This window comes from Cynocephalus volans, chromosome 2, assembly GCF_027409185.1.
Source record: "Cynocephalus volans isolate mCynVol1 chromosome 2, mCynVol1.pri, whole genome shotgun sequence".
Lineage (NCBI taxonomy): Eukaryota > Metazoa > Chordata > Mammalia > Dermoptera > Cynocephalidae > Cynocephalus > Cynocephalus volans.
Genome location: NC_084461.1, coordinates 39,515,952 through 39,536,780, shown reverse-complemented (window position 1 = coordinate 39,536,780; position 20,829 = coordinate 39,515,952). Strand labels below are relative to the sequence as shown.

General features: G+C 40.3%; 1 protein-coding gene across 3 annotated transcripts in view; it reads right to left on the bottom strand.

The window, feature by feature from the left end:
- NNT (nicotinamide nucleotide transhydrogenase) overlaps window positions 1–20,829 on the bottom strand; it is a 117,512-nt gene that overhangs the window by 85,941 nt on the left and 10,742 nt on the right. For all 3 annotated transcript variants that reach the window (XM_063084222.1, XM_063084217.1, XM_063084212.1), the window contains exons 3-6: window positions 20,439–20,668; window positions 17,816–18,033; window positions 14,332–14,419; window positions 8,705–8,793 (exon numbers count right to left, since the gene is read on the bottom strand). In XM_063084222.1, coding sequence (XP_062940292.1) covers window positions 8,705–8,793; window positions 14,332–14,419; window positions 17,816–18,033; window positions 20,439–20,668 — 625 coding nt within the window. The remainder of the gene's footprint in view (window positions 1–8,704; window positions 8,794–14,331; window positions 14,420–17,815; window positions 18,034–20,438; window positions 20,669–20,829) is intronic.

Sequence of the window (20,829 nt, the reverse complement as noted above, 5' to 3'; positions counted from 1 at the left end):
ACCATCTTCACAGTCACCCCTCAATTCTTCCACCTTCGACACTGCTGATGAACCCCCACCCTACCGACCACCTCCTCCCCCAGCGCCTCCTGCGCCTGCTCCTCCTCCCCCATCATCCGCGTCACCTTCTGCACCTCCTGCGCCATCCACTCCTCCGTCTTTACCCTCCCCTACTCCTGACCCACTAAGCCCCCCTTTCACCCGTTCCCGAGGACCACCCCCCACCCCTTTAACAATCGCCCCACTACGCAAGGTAGCTGGGGCTGAAGGAGTACTTAGGGTCCATGTTCCCTTTTCCCTAGCTGACCTTACAGAATTAGAAAAAAGACTAGGCTCTTTCTCTACCGACCCTACCACCTACATTAAAGAATTCCAATGGATCCTGCAGGCCTACAGCCTCACACATCATGACATCTTTATGCTCCTAGCCAATACCCTCCTCCCCGAGGAACGCCGCAGGGTCTGGGATACAGCCCAAACCCATGCCACTGACACTCATCGTACCAATCCGAATCACCCACCAGGCCCCCAAGCAGTCCCAGAACAGGAACCTAATTGGGATTATAACACAGCTCAGGGAATCCAGGCTCAAGACCGTTTTGCCTCTTGCTTAATAATTGGCCTCAAAAAATCGGCTTGCAAGGTCGCCAACTTCCAAAAAATTCAAGAAATTGTCCAAAAAAGGAAGAAACTCCCTCTGAGTTCCTCAATAGATTAACTCAGGCCTTTCAACAATACACTAACTTAGATCCCAACTCTGAAGACGGCCAGCATGTCCTTATGACCTATTTCCTGGCCCAATCCTACCCCGACATTAAAACTAAACTTAAAAAATTAGAGCAGGGTCCTGCAACCCCTCAGACCGAAATCCTATCGGTGGCCTTCAAGGTTTTTCATAATCAGGAGGAGGAAAAAGAACGTCGAAAACAAAAGGCCGACCATGCCAACTTCCAGATGTTGGCCCAGCTTATCAAACCCCCTAGGCGCCCTCCCACGGCCTCCACCTCTAAGACTCCACCTGGAGCCTGCTTTAAATGTGGGAGGGAAGGACATTGGGCCAAGGCTTGCGCCACTCCCAGGCCACCCACCACTCCTTGTCCAAAATGCAAAAAGAAGGGACACTGGGGATCTGATTGCCCCCTCGCCCGAAGGGGTGAGGGACCAACTGCCCCACAGTCCCCCGAACCGTGGACACCACCTATGGTGGGCCTCGCTGAGGAGGACTGACGGAGCCTTGGGCCCTTCCCGACCATCTCTATAACAAAGCAGGAGCCCAGGGTATCCATGGTTATGGACGGCCACCCAATATCTTTCCTCCTGGACACTGGAGCCACCTTTTCGGTCTTAAGGGAATATAAAGGGCCCACCACCTCCAGCAGCTCTCCTATAGTCGGGGTAGGAGGTAAACAAATCTTTCCCCAAAAAACCCCTCTTTTAACCTGCTGCCTTCAAGGCACTCAATCCGTTTTCTCCCATTCCTTTCTAGTCATGCCACAATGCCCCGTCCCCTTGTTGGCTGGGACATTCTATCACGGCTTCAAGTCTCCATTACTTTGCCCCTGTCCTCTTCCTCTTCCCCTGTTTCCTTCCTCCTAGTGCTAGTTCAAGCCCAAGATCCTACTGATCCCACCCCTCCAAAGAAGTCCTTACCCATCTTAACGCACCCTGTTAACCCCACAGTTTGGGACACTGCCAGCCCTGCTCTGGCCCAGTGTTCCCCTGTACACATAAAACTAAAAAACCCTTCCAAATATATTTGTCAGGCTCAGTATCCATTAACCACAACAGCCCTCCTCAGGTTAAGCCCCATCATTCAGGACCTATTAAAAAAGGGGTATCTCCGTCCCACTCGCTCCCCTTTCAATACTCCCATACTCGCAGTAAAAAAACCTAATGGCACCTTTCGTCTCGTCCAAGATCTCCGCCTTGTTAATGCTCCTGTCATTCCTATCCACCCCCTTGTATCAAATCCATACACTCTTCCTTCCAAGGTCCCAGCAACCTCTACCCATTTCTCTGTTCTAAACTTAAAGGATGCCTTCTTTTCCATACTCCTGGAAACCGATACTCAGGACATTTTTGCCTTCACATGGACTGACCCCCACTCCCGCCACTCCGAACAACTCACTTGGACAGTCCTGCCACAGGGATTTCAGGATAGCCCTCATATTTTCGGGCAGACCCTAGCACAGGACCTCAAATCTTTTCACTTAAACCATCCAGAGTCCACCTTATTACAATATGTGGACAATCTCCTTCTATGCAGTCCTTCATGGGAACAATCCCAAGCTGACACTACCCATTTGCTTAACTTCCTAGCTGGTAGGGGATATCGAATGTCCCCTGCCAAGGCCCAAATCTCCTTGCCGTCTATAACCTACCTTGGTTTTCTCCTCTCCCTGGGAAGGAAGGAAATCACCCTGAACAGGAAACAGCTTCTTACTGACCTGCCCATCCCCAAAACCAAAACAGAAATCCTATCTTTCCTGGGTCTAGCCAGATATTTCAGAGCATGGATCCCCAATTTCTCTTTGCTAGCCCGACCTCTCTATAATATGAGTAAGGGTCCTCCTGAAGAACCTTTGCTCTCCTCACCTCAGCGCCCTTTTCTCCAGCTTCAGCAGGCCCTTCTAATGGCCCCTGAACTTCATCTTCCTGATCTAACTAAACCCTTTTTCCTCTATGTTCATGAAAATACGGGACAAGCTCTGGGCGTTCTAGGACAGAATTACGGCCCCTCCTTTGCCCCCGTAGCATACCTATCAAAACAATTAGACCTCACTGTACAAGGCTGGGCACCCTGTTTAAGAGCCCTGGCAGCAGGGCAGTTACTGCATAAGGAGGCATCCAAATTAACATTTGGAGCACCTCTCACCATTCTATCACCACATCACCTTAAAGACCTCCTTACCTATAAGGCTCTCCAATCCCTCCCACCTTCCAGAATCCTAACCCTCCTATCCTCCTTTCTGGAAAATCCTGCCCTATCCTTCACTACCTGCCCACCCCTAAACCCGGCTACCCTACTGCCTATACCAGATTCCCCCAACACCCCTTTGCACAGCTGTGTAGAAAGCCTTCAGAATTTCATACCTTACCGCTCTTCCATCACTGAGGGGCCCCTGTCTCACGCTGATCTCGCATGGTTCACGGATGGGTCCTCATTCAAGGAAGGAAACACCCATTACACGGGTTATGCCATAGTCTCCCTTGATTCAGTTATAGAAGCCCAACCTTTACCCAAGGGTACTACCAACCAGCAGGCTGAACTTATCGCTACCACGCGAGCCTGCGTTCTAGTTGAAGGAAAAACTCTTAACTTATACACTGACTCCAAATATGTCTTTCATATACTTCTCTCTCATGCCGCCATATGGAAAGAACGCAGTCTGCTTAACACCAAGGGTAACACAATCACCAACTCAGCTTTAATCTCCACATTAATTGAGGCATCCCATTTACCTTGTAAATTAGGAGTCATTCATTGCAGATCCCACCAGAGGGACGATTCCCCAATCACTCGCGAGAATTGTAAGGATGACCTCGCCGCACGCACTGCGGCACGGCACCCACAAACACAAAACCAACTTCCCATTCTTCCATACGGCTCCCAAGGTTCACAGACACCCTCTCAGCCTCAACCGCCTAATGATGATAACCCCTCTCTCTTTCGCTTGCTCCATGACCTGTTTCACTCTAGCCCCCAAGCTTTATCCCAGTTTTTACAAGCCTTCTTCTCAGTCACCCCATCTGACAAAGCCCTCTTACAAAAAATTTCCTTCTCATGCACAATCTGCCAGCGTACCAATCCTAACACCCCTCTCAAACCTGGGCCATACCCTTCCCACCAGGCCAGAGGTCTCACACCCGCGGCTGACTGGCAAGTCGATTTTACACACATGCCTTCCGTCCGGCGCCTCAAATACCTCTTGTTGTTTGTTGATACCTTTTCAGGATGGGTAGAGGCATTCCCATCATCCAATAAAAAGGCCTCCACCGTAGCCCAGACTCTCCTTTCCCAAATCATCCCACGATTTGGGATGCCCACTTCCATTCAATCTGACAATGGACCTGAATTTACCACCCAGGTAATACAGAAACTTTCCCAGTCACTCTCTCTCCCCTGCCACTTACATTGCCCTTACCGACCTCAGGCATCCGGAAAGGTAGAGAGAACCAACAGAACCTTAAAGGACATACTAACTAAATTGTCTCTGGAATTACACCTTGATTGGGTCCGTCTTCTACCTCTCGCTCTACTCAAGACCAGGGCTCTCCCAAAAAGGCCCTCCAATCTTCCCCCTTTTGAAGTCATGTATGGTAGGCCCCTCCTACCCCCAGGGATCACAGCAACTGAAGGACCCATACCACCCACCATGGCCTTACCCTTGCTCTCCCACCTTCGCACCGAATTATGGAAGTACCAGGACTGGCTACTTCCAGATCCGTCACTTTCCAAAAATAACCTTTCACTCAGCCCAGGCCAATTAGTATTCTACACTTCCCCGGAACCCAAAACCCCCCTAACCCCTAAGTGGGAAGGCCCATGTCCTGTCACCCTTGTCCTTCTCCTGTTCTTTTCATTTCACCCAGGGAGCTTTCAGGCCCCTCTGCTAGCTCCCCAGGGTCACCCATTTACACCTGGCAACAGATCATTTCTGAAACACTCATCTTTCTCTCTCTCTCCCGGAAATTGTTTTCTCTCATGCGACTGCTCCTGGCGGCCATCCCCTTAAACGCTTCCCTTCCTCAACCATTCATACCCACTGTCGCCCCACCAGGCTCTTTCTTCTGGTGCAATGGAACCCTCTCTACCTCCATCCTGCCTAATCTTACTGCCCCATGCCTTCTTGTCACCATCGTCCCTCAACTCACTCTGTACAACAGTTCAGAACTGTTCCATCTTCTTCATCCCTCCTCAAGGCAAAAAAGGGCCACCTTCCTCCCGATCATGGTCGGTATTTCCCTAACAACATCAGCGGGTCGGAGCCGGCCTGTCGGGAGGAGCCTTAAGACACAGTTTATGGGCGGTCGAAGACATAAATGCTAAACTTGAAGGGGCTCTGACCTCCACTGCTGAATCTCTTTCCTCTCTACAGAGACAAATTACCTCTTTAGCTCAGATCACCCTCCAAAACCGTAGAGCACTAGACCTCCTCCCCGCCGAAAAAGGAGGTACTTGCATCTTCCTTGGGAAAGAATGCTGTTATTATATCAATGAATCCGGTCTAGTAGAAACAAACATCAAACTCACCAACTTAGCTTCCAGCCTACGAACCACATCCAGTTCCAACCCCTTTTCTTCTTTTATCTTAAACCCTATCCTAACTTGGATTTGGCCCATTTGGGGACCTCTAATCATTATCCTCATAACCTGCCTTTTCTTGCCCTGCATCATTAGGTTTCTTCAAACCCAAGTGGGAAAAATCTCTAATCAGGCCTTTAACCAGCTTTTGCTTAGAAACTACCAGCTTCTAGATACCAATGAACCCCCCGCCTCATCTCGTGAGCGCCTCAGCCGATGCTGAAGAGACACCACCTTACAGAGGAAACGCATTCCTACACCCCTCGCCACCAACGCCTGGCTGCTCCCTCCAGTCTCCAACTACAAACAATGGAACCGGTGCATATTCAACTTGTGGCTTCAAGGAACGTTTATGGACTTTTCCCCTTTTGAAATTACTTGTTTCTCCACCCTCCTTTGGGGTTTCATAATGGGTATTTATGTACCTTCCTCCCTTTGCCCCCCCCCCCGCAAAACGCCCCAGTTACTTCAACATCCCCTTTCCTAAAACCAAAAAAAAAAAAAAAAAGGGAGGAATGTAAGAACCCAAATGCCCCAAGGGATCACATCCTGATCACATAAGTCCTTCTCGGCCACACCCCATCATGGCACTGGTTACCCTTCTCTTCCGTATTCTCCTTCCCGCCGGCGCGAATCGCACACCAATCAGCTCACCCCAAGCCCCATACGGTATGCTAAGTAGGGATTGTATTTTAAGCCAATCAGCCTTCCCTAAAAGCCCTATATATATGTGTGTGTGCTGCCTAATAAACGAGCTCTCTCCGGTGGATCGTCAACTGGTGTCCACTCGTCCTTTCACTTCCCAGCCTCAGAAACTGTAAGCAATAAATTTTGTTTTTCTTTATAAATAACTCAGCTTCAGGTATTTTGTTATAAGCAACAGAAATGGACTAATACACATACATACATACATACACACTGTGTTGTTTTTATATAGCAAAAATGGCTATTTATAGAGGACTAGTAAAATAAATCACCGTATATCATATGCAGACATTAAAAGTATTTATAGGTAAGGAAGAGAGATCTTCATGACCCTACTGTTAAATGGAAAAAAGTTAAATAGTATTGCCTTGGGTTGAATGTCCCCCCCAAACTTAATCCCTACTGTATCTGTTGAGGGTGGGAAATTCTATTATGGTAATTGAAAGGTGGGCCTTGAAGAGGTGATTAGATTATAGGAACATTCCATACTGAATGGATTAAAAATGGTGGTCATGGGCATGGTTCTGAGGGCTTTAAAAAGGAGAGTACACCTGGAGCTCTCTCTGCTTCGCCACTTCGCAATGTGATACCCTGCCATCACTGTTGCCACTAACAAGGCCTTCACCAAAGACTTTCCCTAGATTCTGGCTTTCCCAGCCCCCAAAACTGTAAGCAACAAATTTCATTTTCTTACCCATTACCTAGTTCCAAGTATTTTGTTGTAAGCAAAAGAAATGGACTAGTACAAGTACTATTGGTAAAATTACATTTTTAATTAACATATAGAAAAGGAAACATATTAAAATGTTAATAGTATCACTAAGCAATAGGACTTTAGGGTATTTTATTTTTATTTTTTGTACTTTTTTATTTTTTTCTGAATTGGGAGAATCATGTATTATTTTTACGATAAGAAAGAAAGTAAAGCTTTTATATTTTTAAACTTCGTAATACACTCATGAGGCAAAAATCACCACTATTGTTAAGAGGGGAATTCTTAATTATTGTTTGAAGGAATTTAAAAATCAAATCATTTTAATATCATTGGGCAGTGAGTTATCCTTAAGTTTTTAGGATGCTTAAGTGAAAATATAAACCATTCACTCTTCCACTAAGAATTTATAATCAAAGTGTGTTTTCTAGTACATTTGGATTTCATATTTATAATATGATACCAACCCCCATCTCAAAACAGTAACTATATTAACAAATGAGCTATAATTCTTAGAAAAGTACTATACTACTTCAGCCATGTCTGTCTTTATTGTACAGTCATCTGTATAAACTTAACAAATTATAAATTAAGAGTTAAGCAACAGTCATATTCTAGCTGTCTCCTCTGTACACAGTGTAAAATAATGACATCAATATACTAAATTCTCAGTAGTTCAACCACCATCAAGTTTCAAATAACCTCTAGTTCAAATATATACATACCCACTTTAATTGTCCACTACAATGAAAACTTGAACAACCTGATTTCTACAGGCTTGAAGGTTTTGAAAAAACTTTACATCAGCAAACATTACAAATGAAACAGGGTCGGTTAGCTCACTTCGGAGGGCATGGTGCTAGTAACACCAAGGTCATGGGTTTGGATCCCCATACCAGACAGCCACTAAAAAAAAATTAGAACTTAAAAATGAAAAGATAGAACCAATGGCATGTTAACTCTGGCTATCCTTGGTTTGTGTCCTGGTTACGCTGGAAATGACTTATTTCCTCATTTCAGTAGGACAGCTTTTTATCAGTACATCACTTCTCTGAATGTCAGGTAAGGACTGTTAACCATATTCTGTGGAACATTCTTTACTCTAAAACTTTGAATGGTTGCTTTCTTCTTTTTGATCATTGTATATTCACGATTGGCAGTAGTATTATTCCTCTACTACCCTTAGCCAATAATAAATAACTACATTTCAACCTCAAAAAAGTACTGGAACACACAAATAATAATAGTACTCAATAATCATTTAATAAAATCCAGTATCTAGTGTTTTCTGAAATGATGAAGAATTTTAAAGACAGTCTAGGATTATGTTACATGTCTGCTTTAAAGAAATATAAAGTGAACATAGTCAAGTACTTTCATCTAGGAGTTCTAAAATTATGAGAGAAATACACTCAACTCTACCTTTACATTAAAAGCAGGAGGCCTTAGCATAAACAATGCAATAATAATAATTCATGTGTTGCTACTCTTAGGTGAAGTGCTATTCAGCATATTCAATATTTCCTGCTTTCATCCATTCCATACCGGGCACACCTCCACTCAGTTTCTAAGATGTCTCCTGTTTTATTCCTTCTCATGCTCACCAACATCTTTGTTCATACCCTAGCTAGTGCCTAAAAGCATTCTGAACAGAACTAGGACATGGTAAAGCAGCATGTTAACTCTGGTCCCATTACCAGTCCACACAAACACACAGAACTAAGTTGTTAGTTTCCAATTCATTTTTTTTTTTTTTCCTGCTGTAGTGAGGCTGGGTCTTTAAATTAAAAAAAAAAAGAAAGAAAAAACATAAAAGTAATACCTTTTCACTTTCTGCTAACTTTTAAAAAGTGGAAACATTTTTAAGAGCTTATAGAGCAGTTTCAATGTGCTGCTTCAATTTACAAATTCTAATGAAGGCATAATACACCCCTGAAACAAAATGTTTTTACCTTAACATCAACCACTAGTAAAGCACTCACCTCGTGTCAAATCCTCGAACAATTGCACCCATTGACTTTGCTGCACCTGCAGAAGCAAGCCCAGCAACACCACCACCAACTATAAGAATCTAGAAAAGAAGACAGAACCAGTTACGTTTCAAATAAAGTTCATTATCAACTAATTATGAAAAATCATCAGCTAATAACTATTTGTTCCTAGTACACAGTTGGCATTCAACAAATCATGGTGCTGATGGTGATGGTGATGATCAGCCCTCAATAAATGCACTGACTACTCTTTAGCTGAACTACTGCTTGCTTTAAAAAATTTATCAAAGGAACAACTGCTGGCAAAGGCCAACAACCTTCACTAAAGATAGCCTGACAATGATCATCTCAGTGTAAAAGCTGCATGAGCACAATCAGCATTACATATGTTAAAGATTAACAGATTCTTTGTCCCTGTATAAAAGCTACTCTACTAAAATTTTCAGTGTGGCATTCTAACTACCTCTCCCCTATCAAATTCTAAAGTTTCTCTGTGTTCATAAAATATCAAAACATGCTTCAAAGATGGGTACATCTTTCCTAAAACATCTACCCTAAACTCTATTTTGAGCTCAAATGCTTCTCAAATGACCAACCACATAATTCTGAACCATTTTTAATGAACTATATCAGAAATCCAAAGCAATGTAACTAATCTCCATAACCATGGAAGGATCAGAGCCAAGAGAATCAATGAATTCCTCAGAAACAAGAGTCTCCCTGCCTTCTAAGAAACAAAGTAAGAACCATATTGTCTCCAGTCTGGAATGGGCCTTCCAGAGAAAAGTACTGCTATATATCCCATAAACAGTCAACTGAAGTCAGCGCCTTGTTCCTGCAGAAAAAAAATGCCACCCACAGAAACAGTGAAGCTTACAAATTCCTACCCACCATTGTGCCCACGCCTCCTTCTGCCTTTTTAAGAACACTAGGCTAGTCAAACTGCACTCCAGCGAGCCCTGGACAGCGTTATCAGAGATCATGTGAATTGATCTTGATGACAACAGATTATTTGGGGGAGGGGAAAGTCTATAAGAAAGGGGACAAAGAGGGACCAGAGGGACAAGCAGGATCTGGGCTCCAAGGACCAACCTTATTCCACACAGAAGCTCTAGTATTGCTTAAAAAAAAAAAAAAGAAAGAAAGAAAAGTTAAATAAAGTAAGTAAAAATCACAGGACTAGTCCAAGTTATCCTCAATCAAGAAATAACAAAAGACCCCATATTTAAAAGATAGAATCACAAGAGTAAAGCAATGTATGTCCTACAGTAGAAATTCACTGTTTCTCTGCAGCATAGGTTAAAGAAAAGGACACAGAGACTAAGAGTCAGAGAGCTTAGGTCAAAATCCTGACTCTGTCACTAACTAGTTCTAGGTGACCTTGAGCAAGGTGCTTAGCATCTGCAATGCAGCAGTCAAATGCCTTCCCGGAATGTTGTTACATGAAACAATGGAACCTAAGTACAGCGCTTACAGCTACCTGGCATACTGTAGACATATACTCAAGAAATAGCAGGGGAAAGAGAACGGAACTAACTTTAGGAATATCCTTGATGTTCAGTCACATAACCTGCTTCTCCTCTCAGCTTCCCCACCACAGTAAAGGGCACTAATTGTGCACAATTGTTCAAGCCAAAATGGGGAGGTCACCTTGAGTCCCGCCTTTGCACACACTTCCACTTCCAATCCATCAACAAGTACTACTGATTTTAACCTCCAAAGATCTACCAATCCATCACTTCTCTACATCTCTGTCGCCACCACTTTTCTAATTCCTAACTACCAATTCCTAACAGATCTGCCCTTCACTTTTCCCCCTTCTACCTATTCCCCCACAGAACAGCCAGATGATTTTTTTAAAATTTTATTTATTATTAGCATATTCATTCTTATAAATCGTGATATTTCTTTGCCCTTTGCCTGACCTACCCCTTCTCAAACCCCCTCCTTCACTCCCTGCCCATCTCTAGTATCCTTAGGTTTGTTCTCTCCTTCTGAAAGTTCAACATATTGTTGTCTTTTCTTTCTTTCTTTCCTTCCTTCCTTCTTCCCTCCTTCCCCTACCTCCCTTCCTCCCTTCTTCTCTTCCTTCCTTCCTAGCAGTGAGTTATGAGTGAGAACATGCAGTATTTGTTTCTTTGTCTGGCTTATTTCACTTAACATAATTTTCTCCAGACTCAGCCATGTTGCTGAAAATGGCAGAATTTCATTCATTTTTATGGCTGAGTAGTATTCCATTGTGTATATATACCACATTATCTTTATCCAGTCATCCATCGATGGACATATTTTGGCCAGATGATTTTTTGAAATCCTAAATTGAACATTACCCTCACCTGAAAGAGAATCCAGACTCCACAGCATGACCTATAAGACAGGCCCCACATGGTCCAGCCCCAACCTTTCCTTTCAACGTAATCTTAAATCACTCTCCACCTACTTGACCACACTCCAAGACCAATGGCCTTTTTTTCTAGAATACACTGAACTCTTTCCCATCTCAGGGCATTGTATACACTGTTCCCTTTGCCTGGAATCCTAAATTCTTGTTTTCTTTCTTCCCATCTGCTATGGGTCAAATGTGTCCCCCAAAAGTTCTTGTGTTGGAAACTTGATCCCCACTGTAACAGTGTTAAGAGGGTGGGAAATCCAATTATGATATTTGAAAGGTGGGGCCTTTGAGAGGTGATTGGGTTGCAAGGACTGTGTCCTCGTGAAAAGATTAATCCTTTCACACAATAATAAGTTATCATAGGTGCAGACTGGTGGCTTTATAAGGAGCACATGTGAGAGCTCTCTTGCTCTCTTGCACATGAGAGAGCTCTCATTTTTCCCACATGAGACACCCTGGTTGCCATGGGACCCTGTAGAGAATTCCCACCCAGAAGTCCATCACCAAGAAGAAGAAGTCCCTGGACCATGGACTTCCCAGCCTCCAAAACTTTAAGATATATTTCTTTATAAACTACCCAGTTTCAAGTATCCTGTTATAAGCAACAGAAAACAAATATACCATCTTCAGGTCTCAGTTCAAATGCTAGAGGAGTCTTCTCCGTCAGTCTAACTAAAGTAACTTGTTTCTGTTATTCACTATCATATCATTCAGGTCTTTTTTTTATATTTAAAATTATTTCATCCAGGCAAGCTGCTGCCACTGCCCCAGACCCTGCCAGGGTCCTGAGGCATGGAACCAGGGGAAGCTGAACCCAGCAAAACCAGGTAAAGAGCTCACCAAAAACACCATTTTCACATGGGTAGCCCTCCATAGCCACAGCAATTGCCACGGCTGCCACAAAAGCAGCTAGACTCTATAGCAGCAGTCACAGCCACCGTGCAGATGGCACGCCAGAGTCTCAACTGCATTGACACAAGGAGAGGCACCAGCAGAGACCAAAAAAAAAAAAAAAAAAAAACGGAGAGGTCCTCTCTCCACAAAGCACACTCCAGAGTAATTTATAGAAGCAGCATCTGATTTACGATAATAGGGGAGGACTTGATCACACCTGTCTCAGTACTGGACAGATCATCTAGGCAACAAACCAACAGAGGAACAGTTAATCTATCAGATGGAGAGAACAAATCTATGGTTATTAGAGTGGGGGAGGAAGGGGAGAGATTGGATAAGGGGCATAAAGAATAAGTATTATTTGTAACAATGAATATGCTAATAAAAAATAAATAAAATAGGGCCAGCCTGTGGCTCACTCAGGAGAGTGTGGTGCTGATAACACCAAGGCTATGGGTTTGGATTCCATACAGGGATGGCCGGTTAGCTCACCGGGTGAGCATGGTGCTGACAACACCAAGTCATGGGTTAAGATCCTCTATCCGGTCATCTTTTTTAAAAAATAAAAATAAAAATATATAAATAAATAAATAAAATAAAATTATTACATATATTTATTTGATTTTTTTCAAATTTGTCCCCTCACCGTTCCCCCCCCCACCACCAAAATGTAAGTTTTGAGTGGCAGGGGTCTTTTTTGTCTCATTCATGACATATCCCCAGCTCCTAGAACAATGCCTGGCATATCATAAGCCTTCAACTGATTGATTTTAGTTCATTCTAGACAAGTAAGAATCCTCCATGTTTAAAGGAAACCCAAATAAAATCTTATGCAATCCACCTTGATAAACCCAACTAGTGTTTAATTCTTCAGTTTCCAACAATGATTTCTGTAAGTAACCGAAGTCCCTTACGCGCAATTTAAGTTCTCAGTAAAGATAGCCACTTTTCCACCTTTTAAAGGTTGATTGGTTCTCTCTTCTCTCAACTTCCACATACATCTAGAAAGACTCTAACCAAAACTGAGTATAGTGGGTTTGTGCATCAAAGCATTCAGCCACGCTATTTTTTTTTTATTTTTAAAAAGATGACCGGTAAGGGGACCTTAAGCCTTGTCTTGGTGTTGTCAGCACCACACTCTCTCAAGTGATCTAACTGGCCATCCCTATATAGGATCCGAACCCTTGGCCTTGGTGTTATTTGCACCACACTCTCCCATGTGAGCCACAGGTGGGCCGTAGCATTCAGCCACTTTAAGAACAGAATCAAATTTCTGGCCACCACTGAGTGCCAGATGTTTTCTCATGATCCTGAAAAAGAAGTCAAAATTTAATCACTTAACATATCACACCTGTGATCGGCCTGCACTTAAACTTCTTGTGGCTTTTTTCTCCCAGCCTCTTCTTCAAAGCAATATATACCTAGATTTCTCAAAGTTCCTATAGCTACTTTTTTTTTCTTCATTTTTTTTCCAAATTTATCTTATGTGAGAACTCTGGATTTACATAATGAAGTACTTAAGAGCAGGAAGCACCAGGTAAACCTGTGCCCTATAGACGGGTAGATATCAACATTGAAAGTCATGTTTCCTAAAGTCATGTTTCCTCAGGGTTTATATTGTTATTCAGTGTATTTAATATTTTTTAATATGCATATTTTTTTTTTGGCATCTGGCCGGTATGAGGAACCGAACCCTTGATCTTGATGTTACAAGGCTGTGCTCTAACCAACTGAGCTAACAGGCCAGCTAGCATACTTAGTATTGAAGGGTCACAACATAATCTCCAATTCTTCTGTTTAGCCCATCCCCACTTGTCATCATTGACTGCTCCTCTCTGCTCTCAATCTGGATTAAAGAAACAGCACCCTTTCCCTCTGCCAAACATCCTGATTACATCATTTCTCATTTTCTGTCCGCTTGACCCGAAAATTGACAAACAGTGAGGAAAACAAAAAGGTCTTTTCTATGATCCAAAATGTTGCAATAATTGTGAACTACAGAATTTGCTGAATGGTATCTTGAAGTTTTTTTTTAAATTAGCAATAAGCAGGCCATATAGAACAATTTATGCAAAATTGCTTTAAGAATTCAAGTTAGTAAGTCAAAAACAGAAAAAAAGACTGAACTTCCAGGAAGGTCAAAGTTCATATTTTTCAAGCAATCTTAAATGTTCAGCTTTGAGGCTACACCATATATTTGTACATGCCACAAAAGTCATCTGTGTGAAGTTAACACATTACAAAAATTTTTAAATAACTGTATTTTAAAACTCTACAAACCCTTTCTTTTAATCAATTTATATTATGAAGAAACATTAAAATTTGTACCTACCTTGGCTGGAGGAACTTTTCCAGCAGCTGTGATCTGACCAGTGAAAAACCGTCCAAAATGATTTGCTGCTAGAACAACAGCCTTATAACTTAAAAAACAAACAAATAAAAAAAATTCTATAAAATGAAAGATCTTAGGTTCATATATCATCATAAGTCATCAATTAAGCTGTATGGAAGAATAAGAATAGCTAACATTTATATAGTACTTATTATGTGCCAAGAGCAATTCTAAGTGCTATATATATACTTACTCCTTTAACCTTTGCAACAAGCCTATTGCTAGGTACAATTACTGCCTTTATTTTATAGGTGAGGAAACTCAGACACAGAGAGATGAAGAGATGTGCCCAAGGTTACTCAACAAGGAAATGGAAAAGCCAGAAGTCTAACCCAGGCAGCCTGACTACAGAGGGACAATCTTATCCATGATGACTCTCATAACTCTTCATAACAAATGCTACAGAAAATCAGTTGAGATTTTTAAAAAGTAATGAAAGAAAGAAAAGAACATGTCAAAAGTGGTTTTCCTTGGTCATGGGACACATACTTGAATTTTCACTTTTACTTTACTATGCTGTCCAAATTTTTTTTGATGACTATGTAGTCCTTATATAACAGGGGGGAAAACTTTAAAATAAAAAAATTAGATTAGCTATATGCTTGTATGTAATAAGATTCCAACCTCAGAGATCTCTAATGATTGAAAGCAGGGATTTTGAGACACACTGACCTCAGTTCATGTCCCAGTTCTACAACTCATTAGCTTTGTAAACTTGGATAAATTTCTTTAATTCTCTAACCGTTGGTTTCCTTATCCATAAAGTGGAGATGAAAATAGCATTTGTCTCTTAAAGTTGTTGGGAAGACTAAATGAAATAATGCAAGTGAAGCATTTAGCATAAAGTCTGTCACATAGAAAATGCTCAAAAAATATTGTTTTAGCTAAAGAAACAAACTATGCAATAAGAATAGTGTACACCATCTTTTCTTCAATAGGATATTTTTTACATACTACACTAATTTCATTTTCTTATTATTTTATACTTAAAAGGCCTTTTGCACATTCTCATTCGGTAATACACACTCTGCCTCAATATTATAATGCAACTATTTAATGTTAAGACCCACCTGCTAGCTGGCAACAAAACCTCTCCCTAACCATATTTTTATATAATAACACTTGTTGTAACAATTGATGCATAAACATGTAACAGTCACAACTATTACTTTAAGTTAATCATACCAAAACAAGAAAACGGTATTTTAGAGATTACATTATCTGTTAGTCTTACTTCTGAATTCAAGTGATAGAAATATTCAAAGGGCAAATGTAACAAAGATTTAAAAGGCCATTGTAAGAAATTAATTTTAGAATTAGTGTTACAAAAGGTTCAGTTGCTATTCTGAAAAGAATCATAAAAACAAGACTGATTACATAGGAAATGTACAAGAAAATGTTCATAGTGGAAAATAATGATAAACTGGGCACTTTTTGATGAAAGAAAAAAACTCAGAATGCACAGTTATGAAGTGCAAGCAGCATATCTTCACTGTAATGTGTCTGTGTGTATGAGTTAGATAATGTATCACACACTGTGTAGGTATGTACACTAGATCCATTTCACACTATGTATTCTGCACGTCCTTTTTATGTCCTCAGGACATAAGACAGTGATTTTTCAAACTGTGTCCCATAGATCCCTACAGGTTTAAACTTCAGACAAATCTGGGGCCACAGTGGGTGGGAGGAGAGTAGGACTGTTTCTGGACACTCTTCCTCCCCTCAATGCAACCAAGGCTACTCAGCTTTTATTGGATTTATTTATATTGCCTCATAATATTTAATTTGCTCAAAAGATTCTGCACCTAAAAACACTGATCTAGAGTTATTGGTTTTGATATTCTTTCACATTTGTGCATTTCACATGACAGAATCAATGACACCCTCAAAACCTTACATTGCATATTTTCAATTTAAAATTTTAAGGCCCACATTGCCTAATATAACTCTTTTACCAACTAAACCAATATGGCAACAATTTATTTTGTCCCTTGGTACATTACCTATACCACAAAAAATATCTTCAAACAAACCATTTGCCACATTACATTAAGGACAACAAAATAGGTTTTTAACTTGTCATTTTTGTGCATTGCATCTCATTCATATCAAAAGTGAACAGCTGGGGCTGAGCCCGTGGCGCACTCGGGATAGTGCGGCGCTGGGAGCGCAGCGACGCTCCCGCCACGGGTTCGGATCCTATCTAGGAATGGCCGGTGAGCCGGTCACGAAAAAGACAAAAAAAAAAAAAAAAAAAAAAAGTGAACAGCTGAAACACAAAGTTGAATCTATGGCATATTTGATATGCTACACATAAAATATAGCTGAAAACTTTCAGCTCTCGTGTCAGGCCATAAAAGGCTTTATTCATGTTAGTCTTTTCTCTATGCACTTTTTTAAAAAAATATTTTCTTTTGTTGGTACCTCACTCATATTAGCAAATTGTTAACTTCTAATAGTTTACATGCTCAAATTCTAATTCAATTAGTTTCTTAGAGGAGCTGGTTTCATACACTTCATCCTATTTTCAGATTTCTCCTGTCCTCTAAGGCAAAGTCAGCAATACACTGCATTCATGTAGTTATTCCTACCCCTCACCCATGTCAGGCATGATTACTCAATTATAGCCACATTCCTCTGAGCAGAATGGACCTTAGAATCCTTCTCAACATAGCACCGCAGGCAATAAACAGGGAATGTGTTAGTGCTGTGGGCAAATGAAGCTTATTACCATCTTTGCCTTAAAGGTAAGAGGACATAGTTAGCCCTCAGTTATCAATATGGGTTTTTGACACCAAAAAAAAACTTCTTTTAGTGCATTTTCTGTCCATTAAATATTTTATGAATTTACCTAAGCAAAACCTAATTGAGATGATAAATCTGCAAATATGCATGTATTAGATATGACCATATGAAACTGCCAATATTCAACTATTTTTGACCTACAAAAACAGTACTTTCAAGCTAGTTATACATATATACATACACATATGAAATACAGTATATTCTTTATACAAATAATCTGACAGTTATTTCCTGTGGTGGAGATTAAAGAAGGAAAATACAATGCAGTTCATTTCCTATCTGGTTACTGTGAAACAATAAAATAAGTATTAAAAATAATTTTTTTTTTTTTTTTTGTCTTTGTGTGACCGGCCGCACCGCGCTCAGCCAGTGAGCGCACCGGCCATCCTTATATAGGATCCGAACCCGCGGCGGGAGCACTGCTGCGCTCCCAGCGCCGCACTCGAGTGCGCCACGGGTCGGCCCTTAAAAATAATTTAAGTGCACTCTCAAAAGGCTGCAATCTCCAACAATTACTACAAGTAGAATCATTGCAAGAGAGAAGAGCTAACAGTGTGGATGCTTCTGTAGCTCCACTGTGCTTTTGTTCAATTGAAATGAAAAAGAACCAACCTACCCAGCAATGTTGGCCATGGAGCTTAGCGCGTCATATCCCTGAGCAATTGTGACTCTTGGAACCTGGTCCATCGCCAGGACTGTGGTTTTCCTTTTGGAAAGTTTATTTAGCAAGTCTGGATTTTGGGCTGGGTAAATAAAACTAATCAGTGTTCCTGATGTCTTTAAAAGGTCAGCTTCATGAACACCTAATGTTGGATTAACCATGGGGGCTCGTACCTGAGAAAAAAGTCAAGTCATAGATTAAAATATATAAATACCTTAGTCATATTTTTTAGTAAACAGAGCAATTTGGATAATATGCTACGATTAAAATAATACTCCAGAAGTAAATCCTTCATCAACAAATTCTGACAGAAATCTTAAGCAAGGTAAGGCACACAAAGATGTATACCATCTATCTTCTGACTGATGACCTACTGACCAGGCTAAATAAAGATCACACACCTGGGAAATACACAGTACTGGGACAGGTTTGACAATTAACTGTAGAGCAGTGAAAAAATACAGAGCTTCTACAACAAACTTATCCTCCCAGTGTTTCTCCCAATAGTGATGTTACCTATTACTCTCGTAACATTAAGAGATATTAGAATAAAAAGACAGGAAGTTTTTATTATTTGTTCAAAGATTCAAACCTTGCTAATTTTGGCAAGCATAAACACTTGGTGAGAACATTAAGAACATTGTAAACTAAAATCTCCATGGTAATAAGTACAGATTTATGTCACCTTAAAATTCCAGATTACTATTTATAGACAAACACAATTCAAATTAGTAGCCTTGCTAAACTGGGTTTAAGCAAAAAGCTACAATATATTTGTTATGTTCAGAACTATCAAATAAATCAGTGAATACACACTCCACATGCTTGAAAGTTTCAAACATCCACTTTTTAAAGCCAAATTTTAAAAATTCCATTTTAAAAGTGTTTTAAAATATGTTTTATATACAAGTTTAAAATCAATCTTCAATTACAATATGTCATTTCATTAGCTCCCAGTCCACAGTAGTGCTTTTAGGCAAGTTAACACAGAAAACACACCCTCTGGGATTTATGTTTTAAATACAAACACAAACACTGAGTCAATAATTTCATATCACAGCATTTCACCTCAATTTACCTATGAGACCCCTTTGTCTGTTATTCCCATTTCACTTGTTGATCTGGTGATGCATGTGATTATAGGTTCTGGACTAATTAACTCTCTGATAAGGTCTATTTTTCCTCCATGAAAATCTATAACATAGATTTAGTAAAAATTAGAGGACAACTCTGAATTGATTCTACTGGCCTCTATCAAATGCTCAGCTGAGACTGTTGGTATCTGAATAAGTCAAACCAAAAGGGAATGTTTCCCTTAATGTGCTCCTTGGGATGTTAACAAACTTGACTCAAAAAAGTCCCAAGGTCAAGTCATTTATTAATGCTAGTAAAAAGCTATGTAAGTTCCTATATAATAGAATTTATCATCATGACTTTAACATGATCATAAACATTGTGAATCCCTAAAAGGAACACAGAGCATTTACAAAATTTATGTGCACCCTTATTACCCTTTTTTGAGGGACATCTCAAAAGGTTTTGATCCCTACAACATACATTGGAATCGATTATACGTATTTTTCTATTTTCTCTAAATCCTTTTACTAGATACCAAATATCTATAAACCTAAAACTTTAAAAGCTTTAGCTGAACTTCAATTTATCTCCATACCACACATTTTACTATTAATTTTCTATAGCAATAATTGGTTTTGTTTTCTGCAAAAAACAGCATTTAAGATTCCATTAATTTATTCAGTAGACTTTATGTAAAAAAATCAAAAAACAAACAAAAAAATGTGATTACGCTGAGAAATTAATATTTTTAAAAAGCTTGCCTTTCCTGAAAAAGTAAAAAGTTTATTTTAATCTGATAATCATGCTTATATAATTCATACTTCCCTGTTTGCCTTGGTTGCAGAAGGCTTGGGATTTAATGTAATGCTCAACTCCAATTATCATCTATGCTAGACTCTTGATATAGCCTCTACCCACTTCTCTATATGATTTTTTTACATAAAATCTTAATTCTAAAGTTCTTCAGCGTGTAGATTTCTATTGTGTATTATCTTAGGACCTTATTTTAAAGTAGGTAAGGCTACTTGATACTCAGCCCAATGCTGCTTTCTCCAGAATAGTCATGCCCTTTCTAGAAATAGCACTTATGTCAGAGTAAATCAGGTATCAGAAGATCATTGTACATTCAGTCCTAGGCTTAGTTCCCACTGCCTTCTTTCCATTTTAGTGGTAGTTAAATATTCACCTGTAGGTATCCTGGATATATACAAACCAGGTAGTACAAAGTTTCCCTAGCAAATTAAAAGGGAATTTCCACATAGCAAATGTAAAACTGAAAACCACTTTTTCTCTTCTCATGGTTATACCTAGATCACATTGCCTGACAAAAGTTCTACTGGAGCATGAAGAATATTTACAACATGCAACCATTTCCTTGAGAGAAGGGCATTGCTTAAAAATAGGAAAAGCTATAACACCAGAGAAAGTAATTTAATATTTCTACGAAAATATTTCAGAAAGCCAGCATACTGCAAATTGGAGAAGGAAAAGGAATAATTACTTTGACCACCAAATCAGAAGCCAGCGCTTCCTTCGTCCCTTGGATTTGGGCACCTGCTGCTCGATAGTGATCATCCGAGAACTTGGAAGCTTCTCCTGCACCTGATTCCACGATAACATTAAAACCCTGCTTGACCAAGGCCTGAACACCAGCCGGAGACAATGCCACTCGCTTCTCATTCTGGAAAATCTCCTTGGGGACTCCAACAGTCAGTTGCTTATAGGGAATTCCTCAAACAAAGGCAAAAAAAAATTATATATATATATATATATATATATATATATATATATATATATATATATATATATATATATATATATATGTACACACACACACATTTGGTACAAAATAAACCATGTTTAATAACAGATCGCATAAAATGGAAGTGGGC